The sequence below is a fragment of the Macrobrachium nipponense genome, chromosome 43 (assembly GCF_015104395.2).
Source record: "Macrobrachium nipponense isolate FS-2020 chromosome 43, ASM1510439v2, whole genome shotgun sequence".
In the NCBI taxonomy this organism is placed as follows: domain Eukaryota; kingdom Metazoa; phylum Arthropoda; class Malacostraca; order Decapoda; family Palaemonidae; genus Macrobrachium; species Macrobrachium nipponense.
Genome location: NC_061104.1, coordinates 7,807,196 through 7,832,950, shown reverse-complemented (window position 1 = coordinate 7,832,950; position 25,755 = coordinate 7,807,196). Strand labels below are relative to the sequence as shown.

The following is a 25,755-nucleotide window of genomic DNA, read 5'->3' as shown; positions in this document are numbered from 1 at the left end:
TAAATGGAACAGGGTTAATCTTCGTTGTTTTTTTTTTTTTTTTTTTTTTTTTTTTTTTTGCCCATCAACCAAATTGAGAAGACCGTAGAAGATTCAGAAAGTATTGTCAAACTAATGAGAAGCTGATCAACAATCAAAATGCCATAGAATTTGATGAAATCTGCATATATATATATATATATATATATATATATATATATTAGATATATATGTGTGTGTGTGTGTGTGTGTGTGTGTGTGTGTATAAAGGTAAAAGCCACGAAGGAAAGTGAAACGATGGTGTGCTGCCAGATCTTTCGATACAACGTTTCACTTTCCTTCGTGGCTTTTACTTTAAATTATATAATATTCATCAAGTTCCAAATTTTCGTGATTCAGTTACTACATACATACATATATATATATTTATATATATATTTATATATATATATATATATATATATATGCATGTATGTAACTGAATCACGAAAATTTGGCGAACTTGAATATATATATATATATATATATATATATATATATATATATATATATATATATATATACATACACATTTTCCTACACTAAAGGCAATTTCAAGATCTATTTTATACTTTCAAAATTCCCAACAAAGTATATCTTTACAAAAAATAATAATGAAAAACTCACTAGGAAAAACTGTATCTATGGATTAACTTTTCGGAGAAAAATTTTGGTAATCCCAGGGTCTATCTATCTGTCGCGTTCAGCGAACACCACTACATTGGCTTGGGATTTCCAGCGTATTCTTTATCAAAATTGAATTCTTCTTAAGCCTTGTTTGGGAAGTCCTTCATCTCCTTTTCCTGACGACCGAATGAACGTTTGGATGAATCCTGTGTATCTATTTGTAATGCTTTTTAGTTTTCTGAAAAGAAAACTATTGTTCTGGCTTTTTCTGTCCGTCCGCACATTTTGCTGTTCGCACTTCTTATGTCCATCCTCAGATCTTAAAAACTACTGAGGCTAGAGGGCTGCAGATTGGTATGTTGGTCATCTACCTTCCAGTCATCGAGAATATCAACCTGCAGCCCTCTAGCCTCAGTAGCTTTTATTTTATTTAAGATTAAAGTCAGCGATAATCCTGCGTATGGCAACACTGTTAACAACACAGGCCACCACGGTCGGCTGACTAGTTTCATGGGCCGCGTCTCATACGGCATCATAACGAGCCCACCGAAAGATAGATCTATTTTCGGTGGCCTTGATTAGACGCTCTACAGAAAACTCGATTGCCCCGAAGAAACTTCGGCGAAAATTTAACTTCTTTTTCTTGGTTTGGCTTAGTCTTTTGGTTATACGTTGGCATCCGATTTTGTGAAAGATTCCTTCGAAAGTCAGTCGCCTATTTTGGCAAATTCCATCTCATTACTTGTTTAGTTCGGTTAACAGTGGTAATTTTAATGTAATAAAAAAAACACAATTATATAAAGAACAGTCTTAATATTAATATCAATAAATTAACTAAATTACTGATATAATTGCGGATTTTTATTAAATAACCGTTTCTCGTGGTATTGGGAATTTCTTAGCAATAATATCGACTGGGTGGCATTTATAGTGTGGGGTTCCGGGTTGCATCCTGCCTCCTTAGAAGTCCATCACTTTTCTTACTATGTGTGCCGTTTCTAGGATCACACTCTTCTGCATGAGTCCTGGAGCTATTTCAGCGTCTAGTTTTTCTAGATTCCTTTTCAGGGATCTTGGGATCGTGCCTAGTGCTCCTATGATTATGGATACGATTTCCACTGGCATATCCCATATCCTTCTTATTTCTATTTTCAGATCTTGATACTTATCCATTTTTTCCCTCTCTTTCTCTTCAACTCTGGTGTCCCATGGTATTGCGACATCAATGAGTGATACTTTCTTCTTGACTTTGTCAATCAACGTCACGTCTGGTCTATTTGCACGTATCACCCTATCCGTTCTGATACTATAGTCCCAGAGGATCTTTGCGTGATCGTTTTCTATCACTCCCTCAGGTTGGTGCTCGTACCACTTATTACTGCAAGGTAGCTGATGTTTCTTGCACAGGCTCCAGTGGAGGGCTTTTGCCACTGAATCATGCCTCTTTTTAGTACTGGTTCTGTGCAAGTGCCGGGCATTCGCTTGCTATGTGGTTTATGGTTTCATTTTTCGTATTGCACTTCCTACACATGGGAGAGATGTTATTTCCGTCTATCGTTCTTTGAACATATCTGGTTCTTAGGGCCTGATCTTGTGCCGCTGTTATCATTCCTTCAGTTTCCTTCTTTAGCTCTCCCCTCTGTAGCCATTGCCATGTGTCATTGCTGACTAGTTCTTTAGTCTGTTTCATGTATTGTCCGTGCATTGGTTTGTTGTGCCAGGCCTCTGTTCTGTCTGTCATTCTCCTGTCTCTGTATATTTCTGGGTCTTCGTCTACTTTTATTAGTCCTTCTTCCCATGCACTCTTTAGCCACTCGTCTTCACTGGTTTTCAGGTATTGCCCCAGTGCTCTGTTCTCGATGTTGACGCAGTCCTCTATACTTAGTAGTCCTCTCCCTCCTTCCTTTCGTGTTATGTATAGTCTGTCCGTATTTGCTCTTGGGTGTAGTGCTTTGTGTCTTGTCATATGTTTCCTGGTTTTCTGATCTATGCTGCGGAGTTCTGCCTTCGTCCATTCCACTATTCCTGCGCTGTATCTGATTACTGGCACTGCCCATGTGTTTATGGCTTTTATCATATTTCCGGAGTTGAGTTTTGACTTGAGTATCGCCTTGAGTCTCTGCATATATTCTTTCCTGATCGTGTCCTTAATCTCTTGGTGTTTTATATCCCCTCCTTCCATTATTCCCAGGTATTTGTATCCTGTCTCATCTATGTGTTTGATGTTGCTCCCATCTGGTAGCTTTATCCCTTCAGTTCTCGTTACTTTGCCTTTTTGTATGTTGACTAAGGCGCATTTTTCTATTCCAAACTCCATCCTGATGTCCCCAGATACAATCCTTACAGTGTGGATTAGGGTATCTATTTCCTTGATGCTCTTACCATACAGCTTGATGTCGTCCATGAACATCAGATGGTTGATTCTGTTGCCTGTTTTCTTGAGTTGGTACCCGGCATCCATCTTCTGTAGTACTTTTGTCATGGGAATCATGGCTACTACGAAGAGTAGTGGGGACAGTGAGTCGCCCTGGAAGATCCTTCTCCTGATATTAACCTCTGCTAGTCTTATTCCAGAGCTTGTAAGTATTGTATTCCAGTTGCGCATTGTATATTATTATTATTATTATTATTATTATTATTATTATTATTATTATTATTATTATTATTATTAATATTTGTTCTCATGTTGTATGAACTTGTTCGTGACCACTGTCTTGCTCTTTCTCTTGAAACGGTTTAGTGTTAAAAACAGCTGTCATTAGATTGCCCTCTGCCTTCAAAATGAGTTGCACAATATTGATTTAAAAACGTAATTAGTGAACGAAGGTTGGAACGGAAATCGATGTATCTTGAGAATGTTACGGTGCAGGTTGAAACGGTGCACATAACAGCAAATAAACTTCATTGTCTACTTTAGGAAGGATGAGTCTAGTGATGAAGTTCGGATGAAGCTCTTGAAGAGATAGGAGACGGTGACGTAACTACAAAATGCCGAGAATCAAATTACTGAGTAACGGAAAAGCATTGCTACACGAAATTAACACAAAACAACAGATAACTCTTGATTACTTACAGGACGAATTAGAAAGCTATGCATGGTTTTGTTTCTTTTAATTGCATATTGCATCAGTTTACTTTTTTTTTCATCTCGGATGATATTGTTCTACCTGTGTATGTTATTTATGTTACTGATATCTCTTGCTTACGTCAGTATTTAGAATACAATGACGGCGCTTTATAAAAAAAATTACTACCGGTACTTTAAAACAACTCTTACGTCCCAAGGTCATATATAATTCCTGCCTTACTCTAAACCCCAATAATATTCATCTGTTATGCCTTGTGTGACGTCCAGGTCCAAGGTTACGTACGTAAGCAATCGGTCCTTCCTCAGAGCGAAAGGGTTCTGAATACGTGTTCGGAATGAACACAGGATTTGCTTCCAAATTTCAATACATAGACCGTCCCACAAATGAACATTTACCGTTTACACATTGAATGATTGCTGTCATAGCAACTGTAGATGCACAAATGCATACGAAACCATCTGAAACTTGCTTATGAGGTTTCAGCCGAAGATTGCTTCATATTTTTCGTCTTAACGTCATAACGGGCAACAGATGGAGTGCGAGTAGGTATTTTGTGACACGACCTCATTATAGGCCTAGGGCAAAGATAAACTCCTGAGGTGGACCGTGGTGGCCCAAGTAAGAAGCAGTTACCAGTTTGGCTGGACGAGAGAAGCACCGGCAACCTTCTTTGGGAATACCTGGACAGGCAGGTCCCCAAGGACCCCAAGCCCGCGAGATCTTTATTCCCAGCCAGTTCTTACTCAGCTGCGTCACTAAGAGGTTGGTTTGATATCCTACGTTTGTGGTGCTGCTCGGTCAGTGATCTTGCTTTTTATAGTGGTTTGAGAAATGATTTTGTTGAGTCTAAGGCTACACAACTCTGTACGGATACGTGACAGTGTGAGATTTAGGGTCTAGGAAAACATCAAAATCGGGAAAAATATTTTACATCTTGTGAGAATAACACAAGATTCTTCGGTGAGGCAAAACATTCACGATTCTTCGCATGTCGTGACTATAACCAATTAAGTTACTATATGTGAACGAAGTGTACTGCGCAGCAAATGCTTAGTGTTTGTAGTCAGTGGTGCAATCTGAGTTCTACTAAAAAGCCTATAACCAGTTGGCCAGCATAAAGCTATTATATCTTATGACTTATAGGCGGGGATGTTGTCAACTCTTATAAGTTGTTTAGAATGATAGAGATCCATTTTTGTTCCTTAACTGGGTCGCATGCAAGCAGGTTTTCCAACACTGCTCTGAAGTGTTCTAGTCTAATCGCTGGCTGACTTTTCTTTTCCATTCGTTGTGACGTTCGATTGTCCAGTTATAAAGAAGGGAAACCGGGTTATGGGGGGTTTTGATCACCACAAAAATAAATGTAAATTATGGCTCAACAGACTTATTGTAAAGTGTAGCTGTACGTTCCATTAACATCCTTATGCTCTTCAAAATGAACAGGGACCAGAATTCCTGTGATAGACGAAATCTCTCCCTCTCGCTTCTTTTTTAAATCAAGAACTAGGTAGGAAAGGGCACTAGCTTCTCAGTCCAGCCAGGAAATGCGTCAAAGCAATAAAACGATGAACCACACGCTTTCTAAACAGTTGCCATTCAATTTCAGAGTGGTTCAGTTCTCTACGATTATAATTTAAAGTAAGGCGCCATAGCATATCGAATTGTTTGGAATCATGATCTGGAAATGGAATTTTCAGAGAAATACTGGACCGACCTGGTTCGTTATTTCAGACTTTGTCTCACGAGTAAAGGTTGCTTTAGAACGTTCGTAAGTGGATTTTGATTTAGATAACAAAGAAAAACACTAACAGCTCGAATGAAAGTTTGACATGTGCCCTCCCTGTAAAAAGTAAGTTGTTGGTCAACTGCGAAACGGGACCTATTTCATTCCTTTTACTGTACCTCCATTCATATCTTTCTTCCGTCCATGTTGCTATGCACCCTCTCTTTACGATTATTCCATGGTGCAACTGCGAGGTTTTCCTGTTATAGTTTTTAAACCCACTACTCTCAATTTCCTTTCTATCGTGTTGCGATTGATAACGAAAACGACCCTCTCTGTTTCCCCTTGATACCGTCCATGTTCTCTTTGCGACACATGTTACTGTCAGGACCTACAAAGATTCTTCATAAGTGGCCCTTCGTAAATGACCTCACAGGTCCCAGCGTTTGGCCTTTTGACTAAATTCTATATTCCATTTCCATTCTACAATCAGCGATCACCTACAATTTCTAACAATTTCTAGGAAATCTTGTATAACTACATCTTATAAACAGCAGTGTCTAGGTACTACGTAACAAATATTTCACTTTAACCAGTCTTTCCTGGAAATCGAAGGGTGTCACCAACACCACCAGCCCCCCACCCCACCCCCAGCCACCATGAGCCGACGAATAATTCGCTGACTGAATGAGCAACTGACGTCACAAAGTGGTTTTTTTTCCCAGAGAGAAAATAAAAACTATTCTTTGGGGTAAGAAGTGACGTAATAGGAAAACAAGTTCTTGCTGTCTTATTCGTGGAAGACATTCAAGACACTGGAATGATTTCCCTTTATTCGTGGCGTTGGAGAGATTCCGTAAGATGGGGATTTCATTTTTCCTAGTCAATGTAATCGTGGAAATTCACGCTGTCCCTGTTTCCCCCGAGGGGGAGTTGACGAAGTGTATCCAAATAGCATTATGTTACTCAAAGTTATACTGTATATACATCTCTTTCTGGATTTCCCTATACCTTCTCTTCTTCCTAATGATCACTACATTCTTTTGAAGCTTGAATTTCAAGTCAATGGCTACTCTGGGGTTGTTCCATATGAATAGAGTTCGTCTGGCTAATGATGATAATAATATGTATATAGGAATATATATATATATATATATATATATATATATATATATATATATAGATATATATAATGTACTCGCGCCAAGAGTCGAAGCGGTAACAAAATGATGTTGGATTTCGTTAAAATTGTCATACCTTGAAGCTAACATGTGCAACGCATAAAAATGGCTCTACCTCTCCACGGATGGATAATACGTTTCATGCAATATCTTCGTATCAGTACATATGTTTCCTTATGATAGAAGCTATCTTTGTTGAAACTGTCTTCATAAAGGTAGAAATGAATTTCAAATGTAAATTTGGTCGACAGTGATAGAAGTCAATGGAAGGAATGTCCTTGAGGCGAGCGTTGGGGAAGTGAGCATAGGTCTCTCTTTATTTTATTAGACTTGTTTATTTATTTTTTTTTTCCAGACAATCGCGTCATTTTGTTCGACATCCAAAACGTGAAAATGTCTTAGACACATTTTTTGTTTGTCTGTCCTTCTAATCATAATTACTTCTAATGTTTGCAGGTGCCCTTCTGTGTTTGTGGGTGTGTATTATGTAAGATCGAAGTGAATCATATGTTCAAGCGGAAGAGAATGACGCAAAATCTTTTTAGTTACATTTTTTCCAGAGCATCCGGGTTCATTGTTCGTGAATAAGTTAGTTTAGTAATGACAAAATAGAAGTTGGAAGACAATGAAATAGGAAAGAAGTGAGCAGACCCCCTTGTTCTGATTCCAACTACCTCAGGCGTTTGCTGATCGAGTTCTAAGGTTTCAGTTATAACATTCGTGAGCGCGATGCATCTACAAATTTCGCTTCATATTCTTCGTAGTTTTGTGCTTGCAAGATGTTTTCCTCTCCTATCGTCTTATATTCTATTGTCTTATATTCAAATACACGATTGGGGGACAGAGAGAATGAGTGGTTCCATCCGTTCAATTTTGACCACAAATGCCATCCTGTCCATAGAGAAATTGGGATATAGAAATGAAATAAGTTTTCATGTTCTAAACGTTTCCCCTTCCCCTGAATGACTGACACTGACGTGTGATGCAGTTACTGTTTATTTATTTATTATTTTTTGCTTTAAGTAAGCCAAAAAAGGCAATTCCTCAAACTTAGACAAATTTTCTATCATAATCACCGTACATTTTCAAGTTATTGTTTGCGTTATTATTAAGGAGCGCAATATATGTTATTAGTTCATGATATTAATTGTAAACGCAAGTGTGACTTCCCCTGAAAATAATTTAAAACTGATCCTTTCCACTTTTGAGAATTATTATAAAACATTATCGCCCATATCTATAAAGACAGATGCTTTACTATGGGATCTAATAACCTACAGGCAAATATAATTAATTTCTTCAGGTCTCGGTAAATCAGTTTCAATCTTGCCTCTTCGAAATGATCAAAGACTGCAGAATAATGATAACAATGATAATATGGTATTTGTCAAATTGAATATATTATACAAAATGCAGTACAAATTGGATCTCTAGCCTACTCGACAAAAGATACTAAAGGACTCATTCTCTCTCTCTCTCTCTCTCTCTCTCTCTCTTCTCTCTCAGAAGAAGAAGAGAGGAGAAGGAGAGAGTGAGAGAGAGAGAGAGGAGCAGACGCCCCTCAGCAAGAGGAATCCAGAACGAATCATTTAGTATCTCTTGTTGATTAGATTTAAAGTCCAATTTGTACTGTATTTTGTATAAAATAATTAATAATAACAACAATGATAATCAATAAGCAATTTTTACATCTTATTCCAAGTTATCAACTTGATATTTGACAGCTTTAAAAAAAAAAAAACTTTTTTTCTACATAAACTTAAAAATTTGAGGGGGAAAAGAGATATTTGCGATAATTACGCTGTAATGTACTACACGACTTATAAATATGTTTTATATGAAAGTATCCTCCTAAAGCTCATTCCTGACAAGGCATTGATTGAACTGAATTGAATATAGAATTTAGGCCAGAGGCCAAGCACTGGGACCTATGAGGTCATTCAGAGCTGAAACGGAAATTTACAGTAAAAGGTTTGAAAGGCGTAACAGGAGGAAAACCTCGCAGCTGCATGATGAATCAATTGTTCGGAGATGGTGGAAAGTAAGATGGAAGAAAAATAATGTGAAAGGAGCTACAGTAAAAGGAAAGAAAGGGACAGGCATTTAGAATAAGAGTAATGATCACCATCGTAAGATTAATTTTTTTCTCTCATTTCAGGAAGGAAAATGAAGATTGGCGTTTTTATTCTCAAGTTTTCGCTCGTCGCAGCTCAAGGTAAACAAAATCCTACAGAAATTCTTGAATTATTAACCCTTTGTCTTTTTCTTATCCCACCTGACATTCTTTGGCGTAGTATGACCACTGGGAAATATTTATTTCTAAAAATAATCTAGTTTTTAAGGTATCCTTCCTTTCCCTGTCACAGTGTGGCAGTGGAAAAATGCGATGCCTTTTAAGATGTCAAATAATTTTTGCACAGGGACCAATTGATGCTAAAATCATCTTCAGCCATCTTTTTTCTTTTTCTAAGTAATATTTACTTGTTTTGAACATTTGCAGTATAACAATTGATGCTTAACCAATACTTTTTCATTTTTTTTATTTCCCAAGTTTCCAACGACTTTTTTGCATGTAATATTTTAAGTTTCAAGCAATTTCTTTTTAACATATGTTTTTTGAACTTATCTATTGTATTATAACGACTGATATGATTTGACATTTATATTTAGACACTTTGTTTTTATTACATTTTTAATTGCATTACGAAACCTATTACATTACAAATTACATTTGATTACATTTAAAATGTCTAATTTTAACTACCTTACATAAATAACGTTCGCTTACCATGACTGTTGCTGTGAGGCAACATTAAAGAAAGTCATAATTCCTCACTGGACGAATCAGTTGCATACTGGCTTACCAGTCTGGTGGTCCGAGTTTGCTCCCAGCTGCCACCAGCACGGAATTAAAGGAATGTATCTCTGGTGATTAGAAATTCATTTCTTGATATAATGTTTTCCGGATCCCACAATAAGCTGTAGGTCCCGTTGCTAAGTAACCAATTGGTCCCCAGACACGTAAATTAAAAAAATCTAATCCTTCGGGCCAGCCCTAGGAGAGCTGTTAATCAGCTCAGCGGTCTGGTGAAAATAAGATACTTACAGGAAGTCATTCATTAAAATTATTATCCGTTGAACGATTTCATATAACTCCTTTCATTAGGATTTCTTCGTTGGACGAGTCCGTAACGTGCTTGACTACCGATCTCAGGGTCTGAGTTCGATTCCCCGCTCTGCCAACAAGGAATCAGAGGAATTTATTTCCGGTGATACAAATACATTTCTCGATGTAGTTCGGATCCCACAATAAGCTGTACGTAGGTCCCGTTGCTAGGTAACTAATTGGTTCCTAGCCACGTAAAAATATCTAATCCTTCGGGCCAGCCCTAGGAAAGCTGTTAACCAGCTCAGTGGCCTGGTAAAACTGAGACAAAAATATCTAATCCTTTGGACCAGCCATAGGAGAGCTGTTGATTAATCAGCTCAGTGATCTGGTAAAACTGAGACATGAAACATCTAATCCTTAGGGCCAGACATAGGAGAGATGCTAATCAGCTCAGTGGTCTGGTAAAACTGAGACATAAAATATCTAATCCTTTGGGCCAGCCATAGGAGAGCTGTTAATCAGCTCAGTGGTCTGGTTAAACTGAGACATAAAATATCGAATCCTTTGGGCCAGCCATAGGAGAGCTGTAAATCAGCTCAGTGGTCTGGTAAAACTGAGAGACATAAAACATTTAATCCTTTGGGCCAGCCATAGGAGAGAAGTAAATCAGCTCAGTGGTCTGGTAAAACTGAGACATAAAATATCTAATCCTTTGGGCCAGCCATAGGAGAGCTGTAAGTCAGTTCCATGGCCTGGTAAGTCTAAAATATAAAATATCTAATTCTTCGGACCAGCCCTAGAAGAGATGTTGTGCGGACAGCTGGTTAAACAGAGATATACTTAACCTTTTTTTCTTTCACTAGGGATCGTTTTCCCAGGAGAGACCACAGCAAATAAAGAAGGCGAAGCCGAGGTAAACAACAGGTTGTCTGAACTCCTGGGAGTAGGCGTCAGGAACGGAGTACCGCCGGTGACTACCACACCAGGCTCGAACGACTGCACGACGCCTGATCAGCAGAGAGGTGAGTGAGTCTTTCATTACTCGAGGTCCTACCTACTTAATAGGTCAGTGGTTCTTAAACTTGGGAACGGTGGCGGATCTAGAAATCTGTCAGAGGGGGCCTACTTAGATTATCATATATATTATATATATATATATATATATATATATATATATATATATATCTATAGAAATATATATATATATATATATATATATATATATATATATATATATATATATATATACCTATACATACATACATACATATATATATATATATATATTATATATATATATATATAATATATATATATATTCTATCATATATATAGATATAGATATAGATACATATTATATATATATATATATATATATAAGATATAGATATAGATATATATATATATATATATATATATATATATATATATCTTTATCTATATCTATATATATATATATATATATATATATATATATATATATATGTTTATGTCTATATATATATGTATATATATATATATATATATATATATATATATATATACATATATGTATATATATTTATGACTATATATCTATATATATCTATCTATCTATATATATATATATATATATAGATATATAATATATATATATATATATATATATATATATATATATACATATATATGTATGTATGTATGTATATATACACAGTCGTAGTAGTTGTTGTTGTTACTGATGTTGAAATCATCATTAACTAAACAAACTTTTGCTACTAATAATGATTTATTGAAAGAAAACCATGTTCTATAGTTCATATCAATGGGGAGGGGGGTGGGTGAAACGTGATCATGTGGGCCCCCGTCCTTGAATCGGCCACCGCTGGGGACGTAGGCAATTTCCAGGGGAGGCTCGAGCCCTAGGGAAAATAAAGATATTCTCTAATTGTATTCGTTATTCTCTCAACCAGAGTGAGGAACTAATATTCGGAAGTTTATGAAAGAATGCAAAAGTATCGCCGTGCAACGTTAGTTTCCTATAGTCAACTACTCTCATTGGACTCGTTGGGCTGACCGTGTTTTGTCATTATTTGCCTCTCTTCCTCCCTATCCCTCGAAATCCCTTCTCTCTAGTTTTCTTTCCCCTTTAAATCTGGACGGGAATTTTATTCATAGATCCAATGAGAGCGAGGAGGGACCGTAGACGGAAAGACCAACTCTTAGAGGGGGCTTGGTGATAAGAAGTTCAAGAACCATTGGCCTATACTCCATGTCCATCCGCATGTGGTGTTTTTGCATGGTAACACTGCGTCCCGGGCTTTAAATAGTTACGCTATGTGTAAGTTTTAGGTAAATAAAAGGATATCTGTGTTTACATTTGCAACTGAAAAGTTTTTAATTATTTACTGTATGCGAATTACACCGTTAATATTCGAAATAGGATATTATTTAAAGCCTGGGACGCAGTGTTACCATGCGCAAACACCACAGGTGGACAGATGGAAAAAACAGAGTATAGGCATACAGCGAATGGTTATGAGATGCCCAGAATCCATTTTCTTACATCTTTTAATAATCCTGATTTATGTGCGTCTTATTGACACGCTAATTACACATTTATTTCGATATTATTTCTTGCACGACGTAGTCACATTAGTGCGAGGTCAGCTGGGATAGTGGTTAGTGTTGCGATTGCTACTCAGATGTCGCGGGTTTGCGTCTCCCCCCTGGTGGTGGAAAATCACTTGTATCATGATCAGTTACGACTGCAGTGTTTGGCATGCATTGGGAGGTTGAAACCAACATTCTTTGGACGCTTGAATTTCAAGTCAATCGCCCTTGTGGGCTTGATCCATGTGGATAGGTTTCATCTACTGAAATAATAATCATAATAAGTGAATCAGTAAACAATGCTTATTTTTTGATAAAGAATAATAAATTCTATACTTGAATTATTTTTGCCTTAATTGTAAGTAAAATTCTCTTTGAAGAAACTTATTCCTTTTCTTCACACTCAGGTACATGTGGTCCAATAAGTCAGTGCCAAAGTTATGTGCCACTTCTGAAACAACTCAGGGACAGTAACACACTCACTTTTCTTCGGCGAAGGATCTGCAGGTAATTGAGAAGAGCGCTCACTTTTATTCAAAGAGAGAGAGAAATGTCAGATGGACAAACTGACAGAAATTTCTATGAATTTTCCCGACAATTAAATTTGCAATGGAAAGCACCAGCACACTATGAAAGTTTGAATTTATAGATTGCCCCAAGAATTTAACCTAGTTTTATTCTTCTGTCTGATAAAGTTATTTCTTCCTTGCTAAGTACTTCAAAAATTAGTTATATTCTTCTGTCTGATAAAGTATTTCTTTCCTTGCCTAAAGTACTTTTCAAAAATTTAAGTTAATTCTTCTGTGAAAAATTAAAGTTATTTCTTCCTTGTTAAGTACTTCAAAAATTAGTTATATTCTTCTGTCTGATAAAGTTATTTCTTCCTTGTTAAGTACTTCAAAAATTAGTCATATTCTTCAGTCTGATAAAGCTATTGCTTCCTTGCAAAGTAATTCAAAAATTAGTCATATTCTTCTGTCTGATAAAGTTATTTCTTCCTTGCTAAGTACTTCAAAAATTAGTCATATTCTTCTGTCTGATAAAGCTATTGCTTCCTTGCTAAGTTCTTCAAAAATTATGATAATACGATGCCATTTTGCCTTTCTTGAACGGCAAGCAACTGAATAAGCACTCGGTAACTTTATCACGACGTGAAACAAAAGAATTACTCGAACTCTCTCTGAATGGTTGCAGATTGCTTCCTAGTAGCATCCACTTCTGCTGCCCAACGACAACTTCCCCAGCAGCCACCCCAAATAATCCGGGAGGCGCGGTCGCCATCCCAAGCCAGAACGAATGCGGGTTGCCGTCCGTCGAAAGAGTCTTCGGGGGCGAAGAAGCAGAGGTGAGAAAGTTCCTATTTCAGTGTTCTTGGAACATCGCCATCTATACACTCCTTCTCCTCTTGAATAACTTGAATTTCCTACTGACCGAATTAGCCAGCCATTCCAGGCTGTAGTGGATTCATATCAACCGTTCATTTGACGTCTAGGCCAGTCCCTTACGACGCTCCTGATTGGCTGTTGATAAGCCAATGACAGGGCTGGAAACTCTCAGTCTCTCGAGAGAGTTCACATAGGCAGTATGTATGTTCCATCTCTCCTGAGGGATACGTCTTTCAAGAGAGGTGGAGCATAGATCCTTCCTATGGGAATTCTCTCGATAGAGTTTCCAGCCCTGTCATTGGCTTATCAACAGCCAATCAGGAGCGTCGTAAGTGACTGGCCTAGACATCAAATGCACGGCTGATGTGAATCTACTATAGCCATTTCACTTTTCGAACTGGAAAAATGACTGGTTTTCTTTAAAGCAGGAATGATGTTGTTGTTACGTCACTTTTATAGAAATCTATTACAGAAAATGTTTTGGTAATAAAAACACGAATAGAGAAAAGTGACACTTAATGTCCAGTCATTGATATTTGGCCATTTCCGTTAAATATCTCATATCCCATATGGTGTGTCTCAGTGCAAGACTAAAAAGACCCAAGACGATTACTTATCTAGGCAATATACCTTAGAGAATGAAGTATAAAAATACTTATATTGACTCCATTTATATGAACAGTTAAGAACATGTAGACAAGCTGAAAGACTGATGATTGCGCCATAAGTAAGTAAAAACGTATAGACACTCCGACATTTTTACCTGGGACTCATAAAGTTCTTGACTGGTGTAAAAAAAAAAAAAAAAAAAGAATCACACACACACACACGCGCCCTTTTAATCAAGTATGGCTCCACTCTAATTATATTACTATTAGCCTGTTTTTACTCAAAACGGCGATGAAGCTAAGTTTCATTCTTTGTTTCATAAACCTTTTTTAATGACTGACAGTTTTACGTAACTTTCGTGTTGCACAGGTCGTCTGACTTCTTGACCTATAAAGCAAAATAACTTTAAATGACGGACAGTGTTGAAGATTTTTTTTTCGATGTTATAAATAAGAACAGATGACCAAAATTATACCCCAGAACAATTAATCCTTTGATATACGTCTCGGCCAAAAAGGCCAAGTTCTAGATCGTGGTCCTGTTGCACTACTTGTGCTTCCTAAACCGTAATAATTTATGGTGATCATAAATGATAAATAAGTGACCCAGAACCACGAAGTTTATGATTAGATCCAGAAGAATAGCTGCCATCGGCATAAAACTTTTCACTGTTCTTATAATCATAATAGTGCTAAGCATACTGTCCTCAAAATTCACAACTAACTTCGACTGTGGTAAAATTTCTTCCGTGCCGTAAAAAAGAAGAAAAAAAAAGGACAATTTTCCACATCGTATGAAATTTTGTATTCTCTAGTGTTCTAGTGAAGCTTAAGTAATTTTTTTAGAAAATAAATTGATTTCATTACCTTCACAGTCTCTTTTCCTTTATTTTGAATCATATTTTTTCCATACTAAAGTGCAGACCACATGTAAGATCAAGATAGAGAACTTTTTTTTTCGACTGTGGTAAAATTTCGTTCCGTGCCGTAAAAAAAAAAAAGGACAATTTCCCCAATCGTATTAAATTTTGTATTCTCTCGTTCTAGTGAAGAATAAGTAATTTTCTAGAAAAAAATTTGATTTCATATCTTCACAGTCTCTTTTCCTTTATTTTGAATAATATTTTTTCCCTACTAAAAGGTAGAGAACTTTTTTCTCATCTCTTCATTCCAACCTTAAACAGTCTCCTGACCCACCTTACTTTAGTTCCTGTAGACCAAGTTGATTTATTCATGCGACGGAGTCCGTTTGGTCAGACTTGAATACTTAAGACACAGCCAACCCTCTCACCCGAAGGTTAGGGATCATATTGACACCTGCACTTTTACAAAGCCAATGAACGGTTTGGAGGACTTTTGTCAATTTTGATTATTAATGAATTCATTAAAAATAATGGATTTTTAAAATAAAATTTGGCTCGATTCACCATATTTAGTAACTTTTTGACCATGACCGTTTCTCTTTCGCAATTTATTTATGTAATTCTAAGATTACATACTTACACGCATGTATACATACGTACACCTTAAATTTAAAAAATAATGAAATCTGTATATAATTCCAGATAAAAACGTATCGCCAAAACAACGTAAAATTGGCGTTTTATCTTGAAGGTTTCTATTCTTGCTATTTTGTGATGTCCGTACAACAAAAAATAGCACGTGCTTAAAATAAGACCACACTATTAATGGTTCGAAGCATTTTCTACATCCATATTTTCCTTCCAACAAAAGAGTTCTTTCTGAGTTGTTCCATATATACGTTATTTTAACTGTATTTTTTTTCGCTGGAGGACCTGCGCTCTCTTATAGCGACCTTTGCCAAATTCCTTTTAGCTTGTTTCTCAACAATGTAAGTACATTGTGAAATAACATAACAGTAATATGTAAGGATAATGATTTGCAATGCCTAAAACTACGTTCAGAAGCACAAATGCACAAAACCCAGAGTAAATAAAGGTTAATGCCTTTTGGTAAACAATTATGTTCTTGCATCCAGATGATTCTGTGTTACATAAATACTAACATCCCTGTTCTGACATCTGATTAATATCGAATATAGTTTTGACGTTAAAATTTGGTGTCATCGATAAAATCTCATTCATTTTTTGTTAGTACAAATGTAGAGATTAACAATTAATAAATTACCTTGTAACTGGGAAAAACTCTCTATCGCCAGAGTATATATAACTTTCTAAGGGGACCACAATAATAAAAAAAAAAATTATGCTAGTCCGTGTATAATTTTTAAAACTCTTCACAAAAAGCTTTCGAACCCTTCCCTGGGTTCATCTTCAGTCCAAATGAACAATTAGGTACACTCAGTACCTGGTATACCTAATTGTTCATTTGGACTGAAGATGAACCCAGGGAAGGGTTCGAAAAGCTTTTTGTAAAGTTTTAAAAATTATACACGGCCTAGCAACATTTTTTTTTTTATTGTTGTGGACCCCTTAAAAAAAATGATACCTTGTAATAACGTGACCTCCTTCCTTGGCAACATCAGATCGGCATCTGGCCCTGGGCTACGGCAGTCGGCCGTCCCACGGCTAACGGCGGCTTCCAAAGCATCTGTGGAGGATCCCTCATCACCGTACGTCACGTTCTGTCAGCGGCCCACTGCTTCGTCGTCCCCGACGTCCCAGAGGAGTAAGTGCGAATTCTTGAAGCTCTTGCAACTATAATTCTTATTCTATTATTACTAAATTACTAAATATTCATATGGAACAAACCTCCCTGGCTACTGACTTGAAATTCTAGCTTCCAAACTACAAAGAGTATGGTGTTCGTTTGAAAGGTTTACAAAAGATAAACTCTAAAGGCCTTTAGAGTCTAAAAGAGCAGGGACTGCTTTCATTATAGATGGACTTTATCAAGAATATCACGACACAAAATATGGTTGCAGTCCCTGTTTATTTTCTAAACTTGAATTTTGATTATTTATTTTCTTTTTAAGGTTAAGGACCCACGTGCGAGTAGGAGAACACGACCTGACGAGTGGTTCCGACAACCTCATCCCGCAGGACATCAGGATTGCTTCCCGGCGGACGAATGGTTACGATGGTTTCACAAAAGCTAACGACATCGAACTCTTGATCCTGGAGGAGGACGCCATATTCCATGGTTCGTTTTTACGCTGATCACCTTCTGTTCTGTTTCTGATCTCTCTCCCCGAGTCCTTATAAAGATGTGTCCACACGGTCGAACAATGTCCGACGGACACACATTGTTACCATATCATAGGCGAAGCAGGATGACGTCTTAAGCGTTGAAACGATGGAAGTAGATCTGGCAACAAACAGTGCTACCAGATGAGGTTGTATACCTCTGCTTTTACTCTGCTCATAAGGCAAAGACCGGCAGACAATTGTTAATTGGTAGCAATATTTGTCCGTCGCACATTGTTCGACCGTGTGGACGTACGTTTAGAGTTTCGTCGTCATGGCTGCCAAAGCTTTGCTACGCAAAGCCCAACAGTGAAATTTCGTCACTCGTGCCTTTCCTGTGATTTCGTTTCCACAATTCTCCACCTGTTTCCAGACTATGTTCTATGGTACTAGTCCGGGTTGGCATGAGTTTTCCCACTCTTCTGATGCCTAGAAATGACCAGCTGACAATGTGAAGGATATGTAAAAGGCATTCTCTTATGTATAAACAACCATTTTATTCTTGCATGAAAGTTGTATCACTGATACGCCAAGGTCTTATATCAGTTGCACATAATCTGCCTTCTCTAGGTATATGAAGACCTGATCTTGATAACAATTGTCTGTCATCTTTCTTTTTCTCTCAAGATTTTTCCATCAGCTAATACATATCCCCCAGATGTTGTGACGCCAGATATAATACACAATCAATAATACATATCCATAAGGTATCCTTGGTCTGACGATCCTCTGGACAATCTGACCAGTCTTGTTCTAAATGTAACATATATTGTCACTATCCTGTATCCCTTTATAGCCCTAACAACAATTCTTACGCCGCACAGACTTGGCAATATCTAATTTCTAAATATCTCCTTATTTCTTTCATTGAAAGAAAATCAGCATCAGCGGAAAAGTCGGAAAGTGTTGTCATATATTGTGGGACAGATGTGTCTCTGAACCGGTAGCTAATTATTTTTATGCTTTCGTTAATAAGTGAATTACCATTACATTTAGTAATGCATGCATATATACCTTGCTGTATACAGTTATGTCAGGTTCAGCAGTTCAGCTTACTCACTGGCTGTGAATGGATTATTTTATTCATTTTAATATCATTACTTATAAAATGTGAAGGCCTGTCTATGAAGCTTAGTAGTTATGCTCTATCTGAATGCGGAAACCGCTGTAAAGATCTTTCGTGATGGCTTAGTCCACTTTTAGTATTAGGATTCTTCACTGTTACTGTTATTCGTTACGTCTGATTAATCTAAAAGTACGTATCTGTTAATCGTATTTACAGACGAAAGTAAGACATCTTTTCATAACTGTTATAGCGTGCTGGGCATACAAACTACAGTGCAGTGGCTTACAGTTGTAAATATTCCACCAAATTACCATTCTAAAGCTTCAATTATGAGTTTTTGTATATTTTTTTCCACTTATATTCATGACTTTTTGTGTGCCCGAGCGCCATTACTTACACGAGAGCGGTTCGTTCTGCAATATACGTATAGATTGGTCTAAACTTTATCCAATTTCCAACTAGTGATCCCAGAAGACATTACAGAGATATGTTAGTCAGTTTTGCCTTCGGCGGTTTTTCGTCTTCAAACCAGGTACTTCGGAATGTTTTGGTTGTGGTAATCAGAAATACGATTGCAGTTTGCTGACACAGTCATATTCATGAATGGCAACCAAACCAAACCTTTATTTGATTTTAACTCCTTTGTCCTCTTCTTTTCAGATTTCGTGAAACCAGTATGCCTTCCCATAGCACCGGCTTTGAGGAACAGCATGTTCGAGAACCAAAATGCAACTGTCGTTGGATGGGGTCGTTTTTCATTCGGTTCGTATCTGTAATGGTTCATGTCATGTTTCTGACTTCTCTTTGTTTTGGTGACGGTTTGGTCTCTCATGCTGTCGTTTGTAATTTATGAACATTTTCGTACCCTTTCTTGAGTTATATTGCTGGACAATTACCCTTTAATTCAGTTTTGTAAAATTTCTTAACATTACCGTGTAGTTTTAAAGTTTGATAAAGGATCTAATATTTACACTTCTTTGTTTGTTTTTCTGTTGTTGATTTTTTTAGTCTGTATCAGTGATGTCATGAGTGTTTCCAGATACGGAGAAAGCAGAGAAAATAGTATAATTTCACTACATAAACAACTAGTATACTTTGATATAATTTTCTTATAGTTACACAATATTTCTTAAAAAGTAACAGGACTAGAATAATATGATAGTTTTGGAGTCTGCCACAGACATTTCAGCAAATTATTTTATATATTTTTTTAGAACTTCACAACATTTTTCTCGAACGTTTTAGCGATATGACAGTTGGCTTCAACTTTCTGTAACCTGTGGTTTTCCTTTTAGATGCTAGAGCTCCCACATCCTCTAATGTGCTCATGGAAGCCGACGTTCCCATTGTGCCTTTGGAGCCATGCAGTACCGTTTACAGAACCAGGACTCTTGGCACTGTGGTGGATCAAACGAACATTTGCGCCGGACAAGGAACCACTGATGCCTGCAGTGTAAGTGTAACTTTTACGCATTTCATTTTTGAACTTTGACTGTTGGTTGTATAGAAAACGGCGTAACAGTCACTGCAATATATTCATACTTCAGCTGCTGAAACGTGGAAGAACCCGGGTGCAAAGAACTTACATGCGCACTATGGTAGATTCACATCAACCGTGCATTTGATGTCTAGGCCAGTCCCTTACGACGCTCCTGATTGGCTGTTGATAAGCAGATCACAGGGCTGGAAACTCTCAGTCTCTCTCTCGAGAAATCACAGGGGTAGGATCTATGTTCCACCTCTCCTGAGGGATACGTCTTTCAAAATTATCCTTCAGGAGAGGTGGAACATACATCCTGCCTATGAGAACTCTCTCGAGAGACTGAGAGTTTCCAGCCCTGTGATTGGCTTATCGACAGCCAACCAGGAGCGTCGTAAGGGACTGGCCTAGACATCAAATGCACGGTTGATGTGAATCTACTATAGCTGCTACTTGCTCCTTCACAGAAGTGTCATCAGCGGTGAGTCGACCCCCCAGAAATAAACGCGCCATTCACCTCTACTTTGCGTGCGTTCTCTCACGCTTCCTGGATGTTAGGGCCCTGCCTTTCCAATACCTCATTCACTCATCTATCAAGGGGTGTATAGGTCTTCTTCTTCTCCTTCTTCCTGTCATTCTAACTGTAAACTCTTTTCACTATGCTATCGTCCTCCAATCTTCCCCCATGACCAAACCATTTTAAGATATTCCTTTCAATTACGCTAACCTTTACAGATTCCTCACCATCGCAATTTTGCGTACACCACAATTACTACGCAAAGAATTCATCTTGACAGCTTCAGACTTTTTTTTTTTCGTCTCATTTGCAATTAACTTCCCAACCTTTCCTTTTCTAATGAAGAGCTGCTTCCACAAAACAAACAAACATAACTTCCGGCCACGGCCCCCTCCCTCCCACTCCAAAGTCTCTTTCCAGTATTTTCCACACATCCTAGCCCCTTCCTTACACATACATACACAAACTCACACACACACACACATACACACACACACACATATATAGTAGCTATCAAAGGTCCATCCAGGAAAAGGTAGCACGAATATAAAAACACAGTTTATTATAACGACGGCGTTGCGCAGTATTTTATTGTATCTTCAAGGTTGCAAGGCAGCAATTCATAAGAAAATAAATACTTAAAAACTTATAAAAAAATAAAGAAACAATCTAAAAATCACTATGAAGTATGAAGACGGACATAAGTTACATAAACTGGATTAAAAATTAAATTAAAACATAAAAAAATGAAAATGGGTAAGTAAAAGTTTAAGAACGTACCAAAATATAAATAAACAACTATACTCTGTTTATTTCCCTCTGTCCATCCGCCTGTGGTGTTTTCGCATGGTAACACTGCGTCCCCGGCTTTAAATAGTTACGCTATGTGTAAGTTTCAGGTAAATCAAAGGATATCTGGGTCCACATTTGCACCTGAAAAGTGATTTAGTAAATTACTGTATGCTAATTACACCGTTAATATTCGAAATAGGATATTATTATTATTGTTGAATGGAAGCTGAATGTAACTATCTATAGCCCGGGACGCAGTGTTACCATACGCAAAAACCACAGCCGGGTGGACAGATGGAAAAAAACAGAGTATAGTTAAGCTATGAATAGTTGTGTGGAGGTTGTCTGGGTGTTTAACAAGGGGATGGTAGTTGTAGCATGATGCATTCTAAGGTAGCTAGTGCCCATCCTACTTGCGTGGAAGATATGATTTTAAAATCTTCAAAATTGATGTTGGTTCAGCGGTTTTTTTAAATGAGATTTATATATATATATATATATATATATATAATATATATATATATATATATATATATATATAATATACATATGAATACAGGTAAAATAAAACTCACAGAAAATAGTCACACGAAAAAGTCACGTCAATCTTTCCCTAGATATTGTTTGGTTGATTAATTGATTTATAGAGTTTAGTCACACATGCCAAGCACTGGGGCAACAAGTTCATGTGACTTTATTTCCTGTGATTTTATTACCGGTCACCATTTATATATATATATATATATATATATATATATATATATATATATATATATATATATAAGCGAATCCCTCAGGAAAATGATAGTCAGAAATCCAAGCGCTTTCGTCTTTACTAAGACATTGTCAAGGAGCGAATGAAATACAATCGGAGAGAAAGGTCTCAGGTACACAACAAGATCTTGTTGTGTACCTGAGACCTTTCTCTCCAATTGTATTTCATTCGCTCCTTGACAATGTCTTAGTAAAGACGAAAGCGCTTGGATTTCTGACTATCATTTTCCTGTGGGATTCGCTTATTTATGAAGTCACGTGCATCTACTGTGATTTTTAAAGCATATATATATATATATATATATATATATATATATATATATATATGTGTGTGTGTGTGTGTGTGTGCGTGTGTGTGTGTGTGTATATGTGACTCTATATATATATATATATATATATATATATATATATATATATATCAGATTAAAAAGGAAAAAAATATTTTGAAACAATATGACAAACAAGAATGGAAATATAATCCAATTATGATTTTGTTTAGCCTGTTTTCATGTAATGGCTTAACCCCCATCAGCTAGTACCTATTACACCTGTAGGTAGGATAATTTAGTCATTATTAAATCCCCAAAACTGAAGCCCCAAAATCATATATCTTCTCACTGTCACAATCTATTAACCATAATATATCTAATTGAGGGTACCAATACGTTTCTCAAGACGTGTAGTTTCCATTATAGTTTTGCTGTTAATATAGGCGGTTTTAACACTAAACATAATTCAACTCTATTCGAAAAGTTGACTATGATGTAAGCAATAGCAGCATTTCAAAGAAAACTCACAATCACATGAGTCAATACAATGGAAAAGTAAATCCGCAATAATATATCTGTTTGATCTTGTTATTTAAAATACAAAGCAGAAAGCGCATGCTTTATATTTTAGATAACAAGATCAAACAGATATATTGTGGATTTACTTTTCCAATAGCAGCATTTACATAACGGTAGAAAAATACAATATTCGTATACATTGCTCACGACTGAATTGTTTTTCTATCATTCCAGGGAGACAGCGGAGGGCCTCTGAACTACTACAACCCAAGGAACGACAGATATTACTTGATTGGAATCGTCTCTCACGGGGTCAGCTGCGCCACAACCGAGTTTCCAGGCGTGTACACTCGAGTAGGCGCTTTTATAGACTGGATCGTGAGCAATATTCAAAGCACAGTCGTCTAGGACTAGGTGGTTTCTCCCCCGCCTGTATCTCTACAGTCAACTTGAGATATTTGAATAATATCTCCACACCATCCGTAACATACGAAACATTAGAATTCTTTATTTGTACTCATTTGAACGTTGGCCTTGTGATAAGTAATGTTGTGTGTTAAGAAACTGGTGCTTGAAATAAGATCACCATTATTTCTTGTTTGATCGCATATTCATTTCCACGAGCTGTAGAAACAAAATAATTTGTTGTCATTTACGATATCAAGTAACAGGTTAATAGGTTATTATTTGTTGCAATGCAAAGATAGCAACGAATCTACAGCTTTTCATCCTACTCCGGAAATGGAGGCATGAATAAACAATGTAATAAACGAAATAGATAATGATGAATTGTTGGCATAATGAGCAGTCACCAACACTGAGAATGGTAGAAATAAATTAAATACATTTACACGGAAGTGGGACATATTTTATAGGTGCTGTACGTTATTAAGTTCTTAGGTAGGGCTTCAACCCAATTAATTGGCATAGCCTTATAAAGCTGAATGGATCGGTATTGTGAATCTTATTGATGATTTTTCCTCGCGAGGCCAGAATGCAGCTGGTCTAGAGTGATCTGAGTGAGTCTCCCAGCCCACCCACAACCCGTAACTCGCCTCCCAGAACATGTTCCTTGCCGTCGGCCTCCCACGAAAATTTAGAAAGGTTTATTCAAAACGAAATAGCCACTGAAATGCTCAGTGAAGGGAAGAATGTTCGGTGTGTGGAGATCTTTTAATTCTTCAATGAAATTTTTATAAAAATGATTCGTAATGAAATATGAAGGACTGCTTTGATTTTGCCCGACGCGATGTTCATCTGTGCTTTATTTTGTGACTAAGTCAGTTGTTTTGTATTTATTTATTGAATTTCATGGTTGTCTGTAAACAATGTGAAATTTAGCTCTACATATGCTAATAGATGCCACTTCATTTCACAAAATGAGTTTATAGATAAGTGAAACTCATTATAGTTTACATTATTATTATTATTTGTAATGTGATGCCTTCTGAAAATATAAGGAAATAAAATAAAAATTGACAAAGAACCTTCCTTAAGACTTCAATACCTTCAATAAAGGGATGAGTTAACGGAAGAGATATTTTCACAAACAAATGGCAACGAATATGTAAGAAATAGAACTTTAAACAATAAATAAACAAAGGAGCCATTGCTATTGTATACCCTCTTATGTAAACAAAGCGTGATCCAACCTCCAGCTTACTCGAGACGCGTGCAAGACTTTCCCCCTCAAGCGTTGTAAACATTATATCCTTAACGTAAATGAAAACGTTTGAACAACTAAATATTAAATACAAATCTTTTTTGTAATACATAAAACAATCAAACTCCATTTCTATGTGTTTTATTAACATCATAGATAAAAGAAACAAATCCATTCCGTTACAGTCTTGACCTGGAAGACTGCAGGCATATTTTGATAACAGGTATTTAAAGCAATGATCTCTGCGGAACAATCGGTATGCCTTTCAGTAACAAATAACTGCCTGATTCCATGAAATCATCCTTATTTATGACAGCAGGACGATGCTATTGAAAATTACACAGTTTTTTAAAACCGTCCCCACTCGATAAATACTTAAATTTAAATGTGTGTGAATGTTTGAACGATGAATAATTACACTGAAGACTGATACAAACCACCTGAATCATACCGAGCGGAGAAGGAAATAGACACTGAAATGTTGGAAATATACAAAATAACCAAATACTCTAACTGAAAGGGGGACAGATAAACCAAGCAAATCCACCCTGAAGATCTGGTTACATGATGCGAAGTCAGTGGGTCATCCAGAACATTCCATGCGGGATAAGGTGATGCAAGAATTAGTCATAGCTTGTCGAAAGATGGCGCAATATCCCTCATTTGCTCGTTATGCCGTTTCCTAACTTCTTTTAACATCACAGGAACGGATTATATTGGGTGTGGGGCATTCACTGCCAACACAGCCGTAGAAAGAGGAAAAACACCTTTGTATGGCTTGTTTTTCCTGTCCCGTTGATGACATCACGCGTGCCATCTCACCGTGACCAGCATAAGCTTCCGCGTCCTTTGTGTTCATAATCAATGTTGCATCACTTGAAGAAATATTCTTTAAAGAACGCTTAACGTTCACGGCACGTCAGGCAAAACATTTGAGCATATTGTACGACTATTCTTTATGCATTGACCTTCTAAGAAGGAAGGGAAACCTTGAGGATGAAAGAAAAATCTGGCATCGTTCCGGTTTAGTGGTTGTTGCGTCAGCCGATGGTATAAAACCGAGTGGAGGTACCACCACAGTGCAAACATCTCGCGCCGTCTGACTGACACACCCACCGGGCTAGACTTACTACAATAGATACCCGACCGCTGGCTCAGATTCACCGTGCAATACCG

At 37.0% G+C, this 25,755-nt stretch overlaps 1 protein-coding gene across 1 annotated transcript; it reads left to right on the top strand.

Moving 5' to 3' along the window:
- The first annotated feature begins 4,325 nt into the window (after nt 1-4,325).
- Nucleotides 4,326-24,708, top strand: LOC135214033 (venom protease-like). The gene is made up of 10 exons (XM_064248150.1): nt 4,326-4,496; nt 8,797-8,853; nt 10,611-10,769; nt 12,747-12,846; nt 13,534-13,684; nt 16,839-16,981; nt 17,289-17,455; nt 19,226-19,327; nt 19,861-20,018; nt 23,151-24,708. Exons 2-10 carry the CDS (start codon nt 8,805-8,807, stop codon nt 23,322-23,324), a joined length of 1,203 nt encoding a protein of 400 aa, XP_064104220.1. The 5' UTR covers nt 4,326-4,496; nt 8,797-8,804; the 3' UTR covers nt 23,325-24,708.
- The last annotated feature ends 1,047 nt before the right edge of the window (nt 24,709-25,755 follow it).

What these genes read in the sequence shown, in the direction of transcription:
- LOC135214033 (XM_064248150.1), top strand. Translation starts at nt 8,805, where the DNA reads ATGAAGATTGGCGTTTTTATTCTCAAGTTTTCGCTCGTCGCAGCTCAA. An exon ending in GGAGGACGCCATATTCCATG is followed by an intron (nt 17,456 to 19,225) that starts GTTCGTTTTTAC and finishes TCTTCTTTTCAG; the next exon opens with ATTTCGTGAAACCAGTATGC. An exon ending in ATGGGGTCGTTTTTCATTCG is followed by an intron (nt 19,328 to 19,860) that starts GTTCGTATCTGT and finishes TTTTCCTTTTAG; the next exon opens with ATGCTAGAGCTCCCACATCC.